This window comes from Mastacembelus armatus, chromosome 8 (assembly GCF_900324485.2).
Source record: "Mastacembelus armatus chromosome 8, fMasArm1.2, whole genome shotgun sequence".
Classification (NCBI taxonomy): Eukaryota; Metazoa; Chordata; class Actinopteri; order Synbranchiformes; family Mastacembelidae; genus Mastacembelus; species Mastacembelus armatus.
Window position 1 is genome coordinate 18,161,282 of NC_046640.1, and position 16,066 is coordinate 18,177,347.

The 16,066-nt window shown below is 37.5% G+C and overlaps 3 gene segments (V, D, J or C); all 3 read right to left on the minus strand.

The window, feature by feature from the left end:
- Positions 1–321: 321 nt before the first annotated feature.
- Positions 322–2,610, minus strand: LOC113140616 (Ig heavy chain V region 1-72-like). The segment is given in 3 exon segments: positions 322–331; positions 2,102–2,405; positions 2,497–2,610. Coding segments are annotated over 3 exon segments (354 nt in total).
- A 1,718-nt stretch (positions 2,611–4,328) lies between these two features.
- On the minus strand, positions 4,329–4,929 carry LOC113140395 (Ig heavy chain V region 914-like). The segment is given in 2 exon segments: positions 4,329–4,789; positions 4,881–4,929. Coding segments are annotated over 2 exon segments (354 nt in total).
- A 5,312-nt stretch (positions 4,930–10,241) lies between these two features.
- Positions 10,242–12,515, minus strand: LOC113140618 (Ig heavy chain V region 1-72-like). The segment is given in 4 exon segments: positions 10,242–10,832; positions 10,924–10,935; positions 12,260–12,376; positions 12,473–12,515. Coding segments are annotated over 4 exon segments (501 nt in total).
- Between the last annotated feature and the right edge of the window lie 3,551 nt (positions 12,516–16,066).

A 16,066-nucleotide genomic window follows, 5' to 3' on the forward strand; every position in this document is an offset into this window, starting at 1 on the left:
GATAATATAGAAACCATGGAACAAAAGAAGTAGCCACCAAGGATGTTATCTTTGTGTAAGCCACGTATACATTGTTTGTTTAAATCTAACTGTTTAACTGTCACCACCTCATATATCAAACTCTAACTTAAAATGTATCAGCATTGTTTATTCATGTATTTGTGCTCTTACTTTCTTATTTTAATTCAATGCAAGTAAAGTTTTATTGTATTGAATTGAATTAAATTATTAGCTGCATAAAATGAGTAGTGGCATCAGATAGGATTGTGTATAAAAACTTAAATTTGCTGTGTCTGGTTTGCAGATTTGCATGAATGACTTTTAATGGTCACTGCAGATGTTTGAACACAGAAACATACAGAGAAACAGAAGCTCAGGAACTGAAACCTTTATGCAAAAAACTGCAAATGTTTTATAAAAAACTGCATCCTCCATCTGAGATGTCATTTATATATTTATAGATTGTTTTTATTATTTTATAAAAGTTAAATCAAATATAAATATGAGAAGAACTTAAAACAATGTAATAATTAAAGACACAGGATTCATCCTTGTCAGTTTGCAGTTGGTTTGAATTATGGAGCGATCTCAGTATGTTTCAGTATTTTTCATTTGTTGTGAAAAGTAACTTTACAGCCCAGCCATACCTCAGTGGTATGTTAATGGAGCTGCACTCCATGCTGATGATAAACATCTTTATTTTAAAAGTTTACTTTAAATGTATTGAATCAAATGAACATATGCCTTATATTTAGTTTAGAAACATTTTAGAGAATGAGGCTCGTGATTTTCTGTTTCTTCACTTTTCTACAAATCTCAGACTAAAACCAGCGAGTTTCTTGTTCCAACTGTAACGTCTGTAAATGGTTTAGCTCTGTTGTCTGAAAACTACTAAAACAGTGTCAGTGACTTCAGTTTGACAGAGGAAGTGTTATTATGGGAAATATCACTGACTAGATCCCCCAGAATGTCTTCTCCCTTCTCCCTCCATGAAGAAAAAACCAAAGGCCTCTTATTTATTTGAAACATGGCGCTGAGCCCAGACTCTTTGAACCAGATTGGAGTGACAGCTGAAGGTGACAGGTTGTTGTTTTCTACCAGACTGTCAGGGCAGTAATGATGGTTGGTGGTGGGGCTTCTATTGGTGTGGACTGTGGATGTGTACAGTCATATCATGGGTACATCTTTCATAAATATCCATGCACAGTGTTCATCACAAAAACAGATATGAGACTCAATGACAAAGATGTTGTGTTTCTCCTTTTTTGAGCATATTTGATTAATTTTCACATTTATGAGAAAACTAGGAAATTGAAAAAAGAATTTATAAGTTACAAATTCTATTGTCCATTTCATACACTTCATACTGTATTCTTTAGTTTAAAACTGCTTGGTTACTTAATAAGGTGCTGAAAGAGAAGAAATCTGAGAAGCAGACAATTTTATCCTCCAAGAGCCCAGGAACTGAAAGTTGTTCATCATTTGTTCATTCTGCTTTAATACAAAGTCCCAGACACAAGAATAAACATCAGCTCCTTAAACATTCCAGATGTTGATGTAGAAATCTTGTTGACAGAGTGAGATGATGAGCAGCAACAGATGAAGCTGTAGTCACTGATCCAGCAGTTACATGTTTCTGTGCGATGTCAATACAAATGTCTAGTTCAGTCTGTCAGTTAAGCTCAATGAGTTAACTGGAGTTTGTGTCTTTATAGTGACAAAGCTGAGAGAAACTTTACACCTACTGCTCTCTAGTGTTAATAAAACAAACTGCAACATTATTCTTCACCTCCACTTTTTAACATATTTTACATGCAACCAAATCTACATTAATGTTACTAACATTTCTCTTATACCTTTAGCATTACAGTTTTTAATATATAGACAATAATTTCAGCAGGCTGTTATTTTTATGGAAATTATTTTATATACAGTTTGTTTAATAGTTATTGTTATTAATGATGGTCCTTCACAGTTTTCACAGTAGTAAAGTGAAGTAAAATTAAAAAAAACCTTCTTCTTTTCTCAAGACATATATGAACAAGATCAATACTCCAGGGTTTTTGTACAGCTGCTGAACCAACTCCAGTCACTGTGTTGTCGAGCACAGAAGTAAACAGCAGAATCTTCTGTTGTCAGGCTCTTGACCTGGAGGTACTGGGTGCTGCTGGGAACATCTTCAGTCATGATGAAACGGCTTTGGAAGGAGCTGCCATAGCTAGCAGAGTTTGATCCAGCATTCATCCTCCCAATCCACTCCAGAGCTTTCTCTGGCCTCTGTCTTATCCAGTGAATGTAGTAGTCTGTCATATCAAACCCAGATATGACACAGGACATCTTCACTGTCTCTCCAGGTCTTTTTAGCTCTGAGGCAGACTGGTCCAGTCTGATCTCACTCCAAACTCCTGTAAATAACAAAATAATGATCATCATCCATCAAACTTATATTTACAAAAGAAATGTTTCACTTTGTTAAAGCATAAATCATTTTCTCACCATGAATAGTAACTATAAAAAATAAGCTCCATGAAATCATGATTTCTGTTCTGTAATAGATTCTGCTGTTCAATTCTTCTAATCAGTGTTTTAGAATATACTGTATGAAACGTTTCCAGTGACACATTTTGTGACAGCTGTGTGTTTATAAGGAAGAAATCATTTGCATAGACTGCCCTCTACAGGTTTAGTAATAGAATGTGTAACACACATCATTTCCATAAGTAGTTTACCTACAACTGTTACCTGTGTTAACTTGACCACATTACAAAATGAAACCTGCAAACCATGTGTGTATTTATTTATTGATTTGTACTTTGGAAGAGATAAAACTATTGTTAATTTATCTTTGTTAGATTTTTCTGTTTTCTACCTCATTGCAAGTAGGAAGGAAAAGTGGTTTCCCATCTTCTCTATGCATCAGAATACACAAAGATAAAAGTGTGAAAATGTTTCATGTTGAAGACATTTTTTCTGAGTCTATTTTCTTGTTGTGCAGGCTGCAGCAGAATTCAAAACATCTATATAAATATTTTTATTAATATTTGAAATGTTTTACTGATGTCAGCTGCAGTGTAAGTCAAATGAAAACAGCATAAATAAATTCACATAGTCAACTAGACTACTGTATCAGTAACAAAGGTTTTCTTCTACCTTTAAGTCATTTTTAAAAATATTTTTTGTTACATTAGCACAGTATTTACCTTGTTAATGTTTTGTTTTCTCAACATTTAGAACATATGTGGTTATGTGGTTCAGTCACATGGGCTAGAGGGTTTTTGTGCAGGTCTGTCAGTGTTTGTGTCACAGTGACAACCAGCTCCAGTACCAAACACTACGTACACAGTAATAAACAGCTGTGTCCTCAGGCTGCAGATTCAGTCCTGTTAATGTCACAGAACTAGTAGAAGTGTGTGTGTGGTATTTGAACTTGTTCTTCAAAGCATCATTTTGATAAAAGTCTCCTCCACCCCATCGATGTAAAATCCACTCCATTGGTTTTCCTTTACGCTGTCTGATCCAACCTGTTGCATAGCTGTTATCAGTCAGAGAATAACCAGAGACCTGACAGGTGATGGTCAAAGACTGTCCAGGCTGCACAGCCTTTGAGTCTGGCTGGATGAGATTGAGACTGTGAACACCTGTGGAAACAGAAATCAACATTATCTCCATCATCCATCTGAATATTCAGTGTTTCTAATGTGTTTGTTAGTGTGAATCCACTGAAAGCTCCTCACAGGATCCAGCTGCCAGCAGCAGTATCAGAGCTACAGAGAACATGGTTGATGTTGAAGCTCTTCTGTCCTCTCACTGACACACAGACCCACACTGCACTTCCTTATGAGCTACAGTCATTTACATATTGTTGAATCATTCATTTGCATCTCACCAAAATCATTTTAAACATTCCAGATGTTGATGTAGAAATCTTGTTGACATAGTGAGATGATGAGCAGCAACAGATGAAGCTGTAGTCACTGATCCAGCAGTTACATGTTTCTGTGTGATGTCAATACAAATGTCTAGTTCAGTCTGTCAGTTAAGCTCAGTGATTAACTGGGGATTGTGTCTTTATAGTGACAAAGGTGAGAAGAGCTTGACACTGACTGTGTCCTAGTTTTATTATAACAAACTGCATCGTTATTTTTTATTATTTCACTGCCACATTTTTATGTATTTTATAGGCCATTAACTGAACAATCAGGTGGCCAGAATTCATCTCACACCTTTAACATTTCACTATTTCTAACCTGGACAATAACTTTATCAGTCCATTGTGGTGTCCTTGGCTGTTTTGTAAGGAAAATATTTCTATTTTTTAATCGTTATTGTTTTTGATTAATTAATTAATTTCCTACATTTCATTTTAAAAACATAAATTAACAATAAATACAAAACGTTTTGTTCTCAGAGTTTGAGAGAAATTTTGGATTGGATTTGGACCTCAGGTTTTTGTACAGCTGCTGAACCAACTCCAGTCACTGTGACTATCGAGCACAATAATAAACAGCAGAATCTTCAGTTTTCAGACTGTTCATCTGCAGATACAGCTGCTGTCTGTTGTCGTCTCTGGAGATGGTAAACCGGCCTTGGACTGACTGAGGGTAGTATTTATTGCTACCATCGCTGCTAATGAGAGCAACCCACTCCAGTCCTTTTCCAGGAGCCTGTCTGACCCAGTTCATAGCGTAGCTGCTGAATGTGAATCCAGAGCCTGTACAGGTCAATGTGTGGGATTCTCCAGGCCTTTTAACCACTGGTTCAGATTGTGTCAGAGTCTGACCATCAACACCTGTCAAGACAAACCAGAAAATAGTCAGTTGATGTAAGTTTGCACCTTCTTGAAAACAGATTGATTTCAAGCTTTGCAGATATTTTCTCACCTGCCCAGCAGATGGTTAAAAGCAGCAGTCCTGTCCTATAGTCCATCATGTTAAACTGTGTGTCCACTGTTCTCTGTCGTCCTCTCTGCAGTCAGATAAGTAGAGGTGGAAGACATCTGAGTTTTGCATTGACTCCTCCTCTCAGGAAGGAGTGAACCAGACTGGTCATCATAGACATTATATATTTCAGCCAGACAATTAACATATAGTGAACGTTATTTCCGCCAAATAGTTTTTTGGTTAAACTGAACTGGTTAAAAATTTGAATTGGGTACAGAAATTAATTTCCTGTGGTAACATTGGATTTTTGGTCTAATGATATTTTGTGTAAACTCTTCCAGCCTACACACTGATTGATCAGACAGAACAAAAACAAAAAAACTATTTTAGCTTCAAATAAAAACATTACAGAACTCAATGTTTATTCCTGTGATAAATACATGAAGTTTTCTTCTTATTGTCCTGATACAAATTTGACCTTTGACAGAAAATAGATGAACTGTTGTCATTTACATGTTGCATTGAAAAAGAACATCTGCCAAGTGAATAAATGTATTTAAATATAGAAAAGCAAAGTCATCACAGTTAAAATGTTAGTAAGTTTTGCTAAAAGATGCCAAACAACAATCAGGATCCTCATGTGAATTAACACATCACAGATAAAAGCAGTTTCCTGATCTTATGATTCATCTGACATTAATTAAACATTGATCAGTAGTAATCTGAAATGTAGACATGGAACATTATTTCAATGCTTATATGCTTATATTAATATATTATATGCCCCAAATACATTTTCTTGGTTAAATGTGTTTATAGTTTGCAGACCATTGAATTTCCCTTTGGGATTAATAAAGTTAATTTCATCTCATCTCATAGTGGATATATCATGCATGTATGTGATATAAAAAGGAAGGAGGCCTAGAGGAAGACCAAAGAGGAGGTTCTTGGATGTAGTGAGGATAGTTGGTCTGGATGTGGAGGATACAGAGGATAGGGTTAAATGGAGGCAGATGATTCGCTGAGGTGACCCCTGAAGGGAGCAGCCGAAAGGGAAAGAAGATTTGATATAAAAATTATAAACCAGTTTGACCTGGTGTTATTGCAGGGTCCACCTGTTTGTCTGTGTATGTGTGTTAATGTCATAACTGATCTTAATGTCATTTGTTCGGTTTTTTAACTGCCCCCTGTAGGTCTTTGTTTTCATTTTCAGTGCTGTATACAGTATATGTAAAGACTGTCATTTCTCAGTAACTGGTCTGAAATCATTAGTGGTCTGAGGGCTCCTCCTCTGGTGGCTTCATGTTACAGGTTTTCAGGCACTGAGGGGTTTTTGTTCAGGTCTACTGATGGTTTGTGTTATTGTGGGTCTCTGGCACAGTAATAAACTGCTGTGTCCTCCGTCTTCAGACTGTTCATCTTTAGATAAATTTTACTGCTGGAGTCATCTCTGGAGATGGTAAATCTACCCTGGACTGACTGGGAGTAATAGATATGTGAACTGCCAGTGTGTATAAAAGCAACCCACTCCAGTCCTTTTCCAGGAGCCTGTCTGACCCAGTTCATAGCATAGCTGCTGAATGTGAATCCAGAGGCTGTACAGGTCAATGTGTGGGATTCTCCAGGCCTTTTAACCACTGGTTCAGATTCTGTCAGAGTCTGACCATCAACACCTGTCAAGACAAACCAGAAAATAGTCAGTTGATGTAAGTTTGCGCCTTCTTGAAAACAGATTGATTTCAAGCTTTGCAGATATTTTCTCACCTGCCCAGCAGATGGTTAAAAGCAGCAGTCCTGTCCTATAGTCCATCATGTTAAACTGTGTGTCCACTGTTCTCTGTCGTCCTCTCTGCAGTCAGATAAGTAGAGGTGGAAGACATCTGAGTTTTGCATTGACTCCTCCTCTCAGGAAGGAGTGAACCAGACTGGTCATCATAGACCTTGTTTGATAAATTTAAAAAATATATGAATTTGAATCGAATTTGTGTAGTTGCCAAAGGTCGACTCTTATCTGGTGACAAAAGCACATCACAGACCTGAGACGTGATTGGAGGAATTTCACTGAAATAAAAGCAAAGAGATCTATTTTTATTTCCCTGACAGAAAATCTTAACTGAAAAAAACTGTTAATAGAATAATATAAATTAAAACTTTGGTCTTTAACTCATTGGAAGAGACAATGCAGTTGGTTTGAATCATGAAGAAGTTTCAGTTTCTAACATATCAGTGAAGCTGACTAAAGAGAACTAATGATGCTAATTTCTTTATGATTTACTGAATGTCATTATAGAAGAATAATCTATTTTATATTGTTTACACATTTTCAGGTCACTTTACTTTTGCAACACTGTTTTCTGTGAACTATGATAAAATCATTAGTGGTCTGAGGGCTCCTCCTCTGGTGGCTTCATGTTACAGGTTTTCAGGCACTGAGGGGTTTTTGTTCAGGTCTACTGATGGTTTGTGTTATTGTGGGTCTCTGGCACAGTAATACACAGCAGTGTCTTCAGGCTGCATGTTCTGTCCGTTCAGAATCGCTGTGTTGCTGGAAGAGTCTAAGTCAATACTGAACTTGTCCTTTAGTGAATCTTTGTAGTATGAACCACCAGTATATTTGTATCCAATCCACTCCAGTCCTTTCCCTGCAGGCTGTCTGATCCAAGCTGTCCAGTAGCTGCTCACAGAATAAGAGACTTGACAGGTGATGGTCAGACGTTGACCTGGCTGCACAGTCACAGAGGCTGGTTGTGTCAGCTGTTCACATTTCACACCTGTTAAAAACAAACAAACAAAAAAAAAAACATGTTAAATATTGAATCAGTGTAATAGCAGTGAAGAGTCAGTGAGCTGTGATCATACTGTCTGTGCCTCAGTGAGACTCACAGGATCCAGCAGCAGCAGCAGCAGAGCTACAGGGAACATGGTTGTTATTGAAGGTGATGGGAGCTTCTCTGTTTCTGAAACAGACAGCAAGATATATATGTGTGTGTGTCCATACAATAGAAGACTTTGAGGAAGTTCAATTTGCATAGAGAAGGACACTGATAGTTATAGATGGAGGTTGGGCTAATGTGTCAAATGTCAGCTTAGCTTCTGTCCTTTTCTGGTGCTGCATGGATTGGCAGCCTGTTACAGCAGCTCTGTGTTTGCTTTTTACAACACTGTGGTTGCATCAACAGTCTTTTATGCTGTGGTCTGCTGAAGTGGTAGGATCACAGACAGGGACAAAAAACAGTTAGGCAAGCTTTTAAAGAGAGCCAGCTCTGTACTGGGGTGTCCTCTGGACTCAGTGGAGGTGGTGGGTGAGAGGAGGATGTTGGATTTTTAAAATGTTTAATCTCTGCACACATTTGCACACTTTTTTATTTCTCATTCTTTGCACCTTACTGTTGTCTTGTAGCTGTGGTAACAATTGAATTTCCCCACTGTGGGATCAATAAAGAATTATCTTATCTTGTCTTATCTTATCTAACCTGTCCAGCATCCTGAACAATCCCTGTCACCTTCTGTCACCTAGTGCTGTTCATACCTTTCCATAATGTTTTTATTTTCTTGTAAGAATTATCTTGAATATTGTTTCTAAACCCTAGACTTTTTTCACTGCCCTGTCTTGTCAAATAATGCTGCTGCAACAACTGAGTTTCCTCATGGGCATCACTAAAATCTTATCTGTCTCTCTATCTATCTAGCTCTCATTCATGTCATTTCATTGGAGCTTCTTTCACTGCTACTGATCTTTAGATTTTTAAAATTTGAATAATGTTTCTTTGAGCAGCTGAGCAGCATTTGATGGGCTTTCACATATTGAATATATCATGTAAAAATGTTCAAATACATTATATTTATACTTTAGCACTTGTCTTTTAGAGTTAATAATAAAACACTATTAACTATCACAGTTAAAGCAGCTGGTGACTGAAGACACTAAAAAAAGGGAAGTCAAAAACCAAAACATCAACTGTTGTTTGAATAATGTCCATACCTGGGTATGTTTGTGTCTGTGTGTATGTGTGTGTGTTTTTAGGCGTTGCCATAATGTCTCTAGCTAGTGTTATTCAAATTCATATATTGTACTGCCACCTGTGGGTGTTTTGTGTGGAGTTTTGTTCAGCCTCTGTGTTTCTCTGAGTCAGTGTGTGTCTTTGGCACAATAATACACAGCAGAGTCCTCTGGTTTTAGATTAGACAGTCTCAGATACACCATGCTGCTGCCATCATCTCTGCTGATTTCTACACGTCCTCTCACACTGTTTGCATAAGTGTTTCTACTGGAATCAGAGTACCCACTCCCAATCAATTCCAGTGGTTTTCCTTCAGGTTGTCTTACCCAAAACATAACACAGCAGCTAAATGTGAAGCCAGATCCCCTGCAGGACAGACTGAGAGTCTCCCCAGGCTTTTTTACTACAGAACTGGAAGGAACAGACTCCATACTCTGACCTGTACAACCTGATGAAATAAAATGGAAAAGAAAATCCACACAGGAGAAAGTGAGACAGTCATGTGGGAAGTTTTCTACTATCACTGACTGACCATAAATGATAAAACAGCAAGAAGCAGGAGAACTCACAGGGCAGACAGAGAGCAACCAGCAGAAGAGTGAGTGTGTTCATCATCCTGACACTGTGACCTCTGATGGTTCACACAAAGTACAAGACCAGTCAGCAGGACAGAAGTACACTGCACACACTGAAGATTTGCATCAGGATAATGTGGGAGGGACTGACATACAGGCAGTATTTTCAAATACCACATTTTATCACTTTTACTAAATATGCTTTCTGACTATTAAACTATTAATGACTTATGCAACTATGTTTCATGAAGAAATAATGTTTGAAGACTACAATATAGTTTGAATTTAAAAAAAAGTTTCACTGCAAAACCGACATGAGCAAAACTGTGATTCCTACAGATTAACATATTAACTTGTAGCTTCAAATTCAAGAACAAGTTGAATTTTATTTACATGCATTTTACAGAGTCCTGGAAGGGACATGGTGGATTTTTAAAATTATTTTTATTGTGTTATTGTATTAAATTAAATGTGCGAAATACAGATTGACTCGAAACAGTTTTTGAATACTAGACTAGAATTGAATACTTTAAAACAGGTTTTGAATACTACAAGTTTGAAACCACGAAATACAGATTGGTCTCATGTATCTATAAAATTAAAAACAAAACAATGATAGATTTGATTTAGTATGAAGACTGTTCATCATTAGTCAAATTACTCTAATCACCAACATACAGTCGTCTCTCTCTTCTGAAAACTTGCTGTATTTTCATCTCATCATGTCACTATCCAGAGTTTTCACTGATCAAATGTTTTTCAGCTTCTTACTCTTTCAGTCTTGGTTCATGTAATGTGTAGTTGGTACTTGTAAATATGATGCTGGTATTTTTGTTTTAATGTCTGTTAGGAGGTGAAAGGCTTTTGATAATCGCTGTGATGGATCTAATATAATGATGAAAATAGTTATTACTCATGAGTTTATGGTAAAATATCTATAAATGTGATGTGGATATATCAAAGTGATTTTAATGGTGTTGACAAAATCCAGATGTGACTGAGGTCAAACTGCTGCTTGTGGTCTGTGGTGGTTTTTGTGCAACTGCTTCACTGTCTCCAGTCACTGTGTTGTCGAGCACAGAAGTAAACAGCAGAATCTTCTGTTGTCAGGCTCTTGACCTGGAGGTACTGGGTGCTGCTGGGAACATCTTCAGTCATGATGAAACGGCTTTGAAAGGAGCTGCCATAGCTAGCAGAGTTTGATCCAGTGTCCATCCTCCCAATCCACTCCAGAGCTTTCTCTGGCCTCTGTCTTATCCAGTGAATGTAGGAGCTTGTCATGCTATACCCAGATATGACACAGGACATCTTCACTGTCTCTCTAGGTCTTTTTAGCTCTGAGGCAGACTGGTCCAGTCTGATCTCACTCCAAACTCCTGTAAATAACAAAATAATGATCATCATCCATCAAACTTATATTTACAAAAGAAATGTTTCACTTTGTTAAAGCCTAAATCATTTTCTCACCATGAATAGTAACTATAAATTAGCTCCATGAAATCATGATTTCTGTTCTGTAATAGACTCTGCTGTTCAATTCTTCTAATCAGTGTTTTAGAATATACTGTATGAAACGTTTCCAGTGACACATTTTGTGACAGCTGTGTGTTTATAAGGAAGAAATCATTTGCATAGACTGCCCTCTACAGGTTTAGTAATAGAATGTGTAACACACATCATTTCCATAAGTAGTTTACCTACAACTGTTGCCTGTGTTAACCTGACCACATTACAAAATGAAAACTGCAAACCATGTGTGTATTTATTTATTGATTTGTACTTTGGAAGAGATAAAACTATTGTTAATTTATCTTTGTTAGATGTTTCTGTTTTCTACCTCATTGCAAGTAGGAAGGAAAAGTGGTTTCCCATCTTCTCTATGCATCAGAATACACAAAGATAAAAGTGTGAAAATGTTTCATGTTGAAGACATTTTTTCTGAGTCTATTTTATTGTTGTGCAGGCTGCAGCAGAATTCAAAACATTTATATAAATATTTTTATTAATATTTGAAATGTTTTACTGATGTCAGCTGCAGTGTAGGTCAAATGAAAACAGCATAAATACATTCACATACTCAACTAGACTACTGTATCAGTAACAAAGGTTTTCTTCTACCTCTAAGTCATTTTTAAAAATATTGTTTGTTACATTAGCACAGTATTTACCTTGTTAATGTTTTGTTGTCTTAACATTTAGAACATATGTGGTTATGTGTTTCAGTCACATGGGCTAGAGGGTTTTTGCTCAGGTCTGTCAGTGTTTGTGTCACAGTGACACCACGTACACAGTATTAAACAGCTGTGTCCTCCTAAAAGGATTTATGTTATAACAGAGGAACGAGCAAACATATTTTTTCTGTGCAACTGTTATGCTTGTAACTTGAATAAGTAATAAATTCAGTTATTTAACATTAAGGACAACTTACATTCATTTTACATTACATTCGGTTACATTTAGTTACATTTATAAGTTACATATGGCCCTTTGAGGACAGCCATTATGCTGATGTGGCCCTCGGTGAAAATGAGTTTGACACCCCTGGGCTAGAGGGTTTTTGTGCAGGTCTGTCAGTGTTTGTGTCACAGTGACAACCAGCTCCAGTACCAAACACTATTTACACAGTAATAAACAGCTGTGTTCTCAGGCTGCAGATTCAGTCCTGTTAATGTCACAGAACTAGTAGAAGTGTGTGTTTGGTATTTGAACTTGTTCTTCAAAGCATCATTTTGATAAAAGTCTCCTCCACCCCTTCGATGTAAAATCCACTCCATTGGTTTTCCTTTACGCTGTCTGATCCAACCTGTTGCATAGCTGTTATCAGTCAGAGAATAACCAGAGACCTGACAGGTGATGGTCAAAGACTGTCCAGGCTGTACAGCCTTTGAGTCTGGCTGGATGAGATTGAGACTGTGAACACCTGTGGAAACAGAAATCAACATTATCTCCATCATCCATCTGAATATTCAGTGTTTCTAATGTGTTTGTTAGTGTGAATCCACTGAAAGCTCCTCACAGGATCCAGCTGCCAGCAGCAGTATCAGAGCTACAGAGAACATGGTTGATGTTGAAGCTCTTCTGTCCTCTCACTGACACACAGACCCACACTGCACTTCCTTATGAGCTACATTCATTTACATATTGTTGAATCATTCATTTGCATCTCACAAATATCATTTTAAACACAGATTGAAAAGACTGACCTTATAATGAAGTAGATGGTTTCACTGTATGTGGGAACATTTTATTCAGTAAGTTTATTTTATTAAAAAGACAGAGAAAGAACGCTAAAATAACTTTTAGTGTGTGTGTAATAATGTAATGGAATAATGGAAATAATATATATTAATTTATGAGACTTACTGTGTAAATGTTTTATAAATGACTGGTTTCAGCACATTGTTGTCTTGTCCTTGGGCTTTTAGTGAAGAAACAGTCCACACACTAAACTGTTGTTACTAAAATATGTAAATTTGGAATGAACTCACCACAGATAAAAGCAGTGTCCTGATCCTGGTGATTTATCTGACTGTTATCAGACTGTGAGAACATGGTTGATGCTGAAACTAAACTGATGTGATCTTTTCTTCAGTGAAAAGTTTGCTTTGGTTTGTTTGTTTGTTTTGTTGATGTTATGTTGCAGAAACTGACTTTCTAAGGATGAATTTCTCATTAGACGAGTTTTTAAAGTCAAGATATTAGAAAAATGTATTTTATTACTGACTCATGGCCCTCCCCCTTTCTTTGCTTTTCCTGTTCAAAACGTTTAATAATCAGACACACGTGGTGTTGGCGGAAATAGAAACGTCTATTACAAACAGAAATAACCTGCATTTAAATGTTTTTCTAACTTAGTTTGAACAAGAGTCGCATAAACTCACTGTATCCAAAATGTTTGACCACTGTGACATGAGACAGGGAAACCTGATGGATGTTAGGACTGAATGGTAGAAAGGAAATGCCTTGAACCTGCAGAAACAGGTTGGTGTTTTCATGTCAAACTGTTTGTCTCCATATGACCCCAAATAATTTTGGTTTGTCATGCTCAGTGTTGTTGTGTGGGAGTTGAAAAGCCACTGATGTGACTCAGCAGTTTGTTAGTATCTGGATATGGGTCATTCTGGTTGTTGTCAGTCAAAGTTGGTGTGGACTGAGCCTGGATTTGAGTCTACAGTCTCCAAATGTCTGTTTGTTGTCAACTTTTTTTGTTCCAACCCCATAGAAGGTCAAAGCACAGACAGTTATATGGACTGAGATAATGGTAGTTTTTAACTGTGTTTGCATCAGTCCAGGCAGCACTGTAGGATTTGGATTAGCTGAGTGACATCAGCTGTTTTTTCTGCTCCACAATCACTGCACAGGCTTAGTCCCAGCTGGATAAACAGTGGACTGCAGTGTATATTCATACAGCTGATACTTCTCACTGTTCCTCTGCTGATACTCTAATATCATGTATGTGTTGCTGCTCTGGTTCTTTGAGAGCTCCCTCAACAAGCAGAATCTCTTCTACTGAATCTGTGGGACAGTGTGTTTTTTCAGCCTCACATTAGGTGGAAATTTGCTCATTTTGAAAAGAGAAAGAATCAGGTTCAGAGTGAGTGTAACAGGACCAGTCAAATCTGCTGCTGATATTTCTAGGTTTCTATTTAGAATTGGACTTTATTGATGATATGAGTAACTATTGTTGGGAAATGTGATCCCAGTAAGACTAAGTCCAGTCGGTTTTTGTACAGCTGCTGAACCAACTCCAGTCACTGTGAGTCTCGAGCACAATAATAAACAGCAGAATCTTCAGTTTTCAGACTGTTCATCTGCAGATACAGCTGCTGTCTGTTGTTGTCTCTGGAGATGGTAAACCGGCCTTGGACTGACTGAGAGTAGTATTTGCTGCTACCACCACCACTGCTAATGTAAGCAACCCACTCCAGTCCTTTTCCAGGAGCCTGTCTGACCCAGCTCATACCGTAGCCACCAAAATCCAATCCATAGGCGTAACAGGTCAATTTGTGGGATTCTCCAGGCCTTTTATCCACTGGTCCAGATTGTGTCAGAGTCTGACCATCAACACCTGTCAAGACAAACCAGAAAATAGTCAGTTGATGTAAGTTAGCACCTTCTTGAAAACAGATTGATTTCAAGCTTTGCAGATATTTTCTCACCTGCCCAGCAGATGGTTAAAAGCAGCAGTCCTGTCCTATAGTCCATCATGTTAAACTGTGTGTCCACTGTTATCTGTCGTCCTCTCTGCAGTCAGATAAGTAGAGGTGGAAGACATCTGAGTTTTGCATTGACTCCTCCTCACAGGAAGGAGTGAACCAGACTGGTCATCATAGACATTTCTTGTTTCAGTCAATATATAGTGAGAGTTGTGGTTTGAGCCTAATGAGTTTTCATTCAATCTGAATAAAAAAACAATCTGAATAGGCTTCAGAAAATTATTTCTGTGTGGTAAAATCAGATTTTTCTTCTAATATTGTGTCTAATGGTCAGAATAAGAAACAGTTTTAGCTACAAACAAAAACTTTACAGAACTCAAAGTTTAAATATACTAAGACATTTTCTTGGTTAAATGTTACATGTTTGTTTACAGTGTGAAGACCTTTAATATGATGGATATGTGCATTTATGTCATTTTTAAATCACGACCCAGTTGAAAATTTTCAAAAATGTCAACTTTGATTGTTTTTACAGCAAGTTTGTGTATGTGTGGTCTTAATGTCATATGTCAGATCAGTGGTCTGAAGGCTCCTAAAGTGGTGACAAATGAAATGGAAAGAAAACTTTCTGAAGATGAACTTCTTGTTAGGCTCTAAGTTTTTAAAGTCAGTCTAATTTACTGTTTACTAATGTTCAGTGAGTTTACTGTCTGAGTAATTAAGATGATATTGATAAATTAAGGAACATATAAAATCAACCAACTGTTCCCTGTTTACTCCAAAAGTAAACTGGTCTGAAATCATTAGTGGTGTGAGGGCTCCTCCTCTGGTGGCTTCATGTTACAGGTTTTCAGACACTGAGGGGTTTTTGTTCAGGTCTACTGATGGTTTGTGTTATTGTGGGTCTCTGGCACAGTAATACACAGCAGTGTCTTCAGGCTGCATGTTCTGTCCGTTCAGAGTCACTGTCTTGCTGGAAGAGTCTAAGTCAATACTGAACTTGTTCTTTAGTGAATCTTTGACAGTTGTGTCACTACTAATCCACTCCAGTCCTTTCCCTGCAGGCTGTCTGATCCAAGCTGTCCAGTAGCTGCTCACAGAATAAGAGACCTGACAGGTGATGGTCAGACGTTGACCTGGCTGCACAGTCACAGAGGCTGGCTGTGTCAGCTGTTCACATTTCACACCTGTTAAAAACAAAAAAGTATATTATGACAAATTATCAAGTGACACTGTAAAAATGAACAGTTTTCTAAGTCAAATCTAGAGACTCACATGATCCAGCTGCCAACAGCAGCAGCAGAGCAACAGGAAACATGTTTTCTAATGAAAGTGATGTGTGAACTACTCTGACAGTCTCACTGGAGGTTTTTATAGGTATGAGGAAGGTCAATGAGTTTGCATAGAATCAGACTCATAAGAGCTACAGTGTTGGTGTGATCAGATCTAATAAT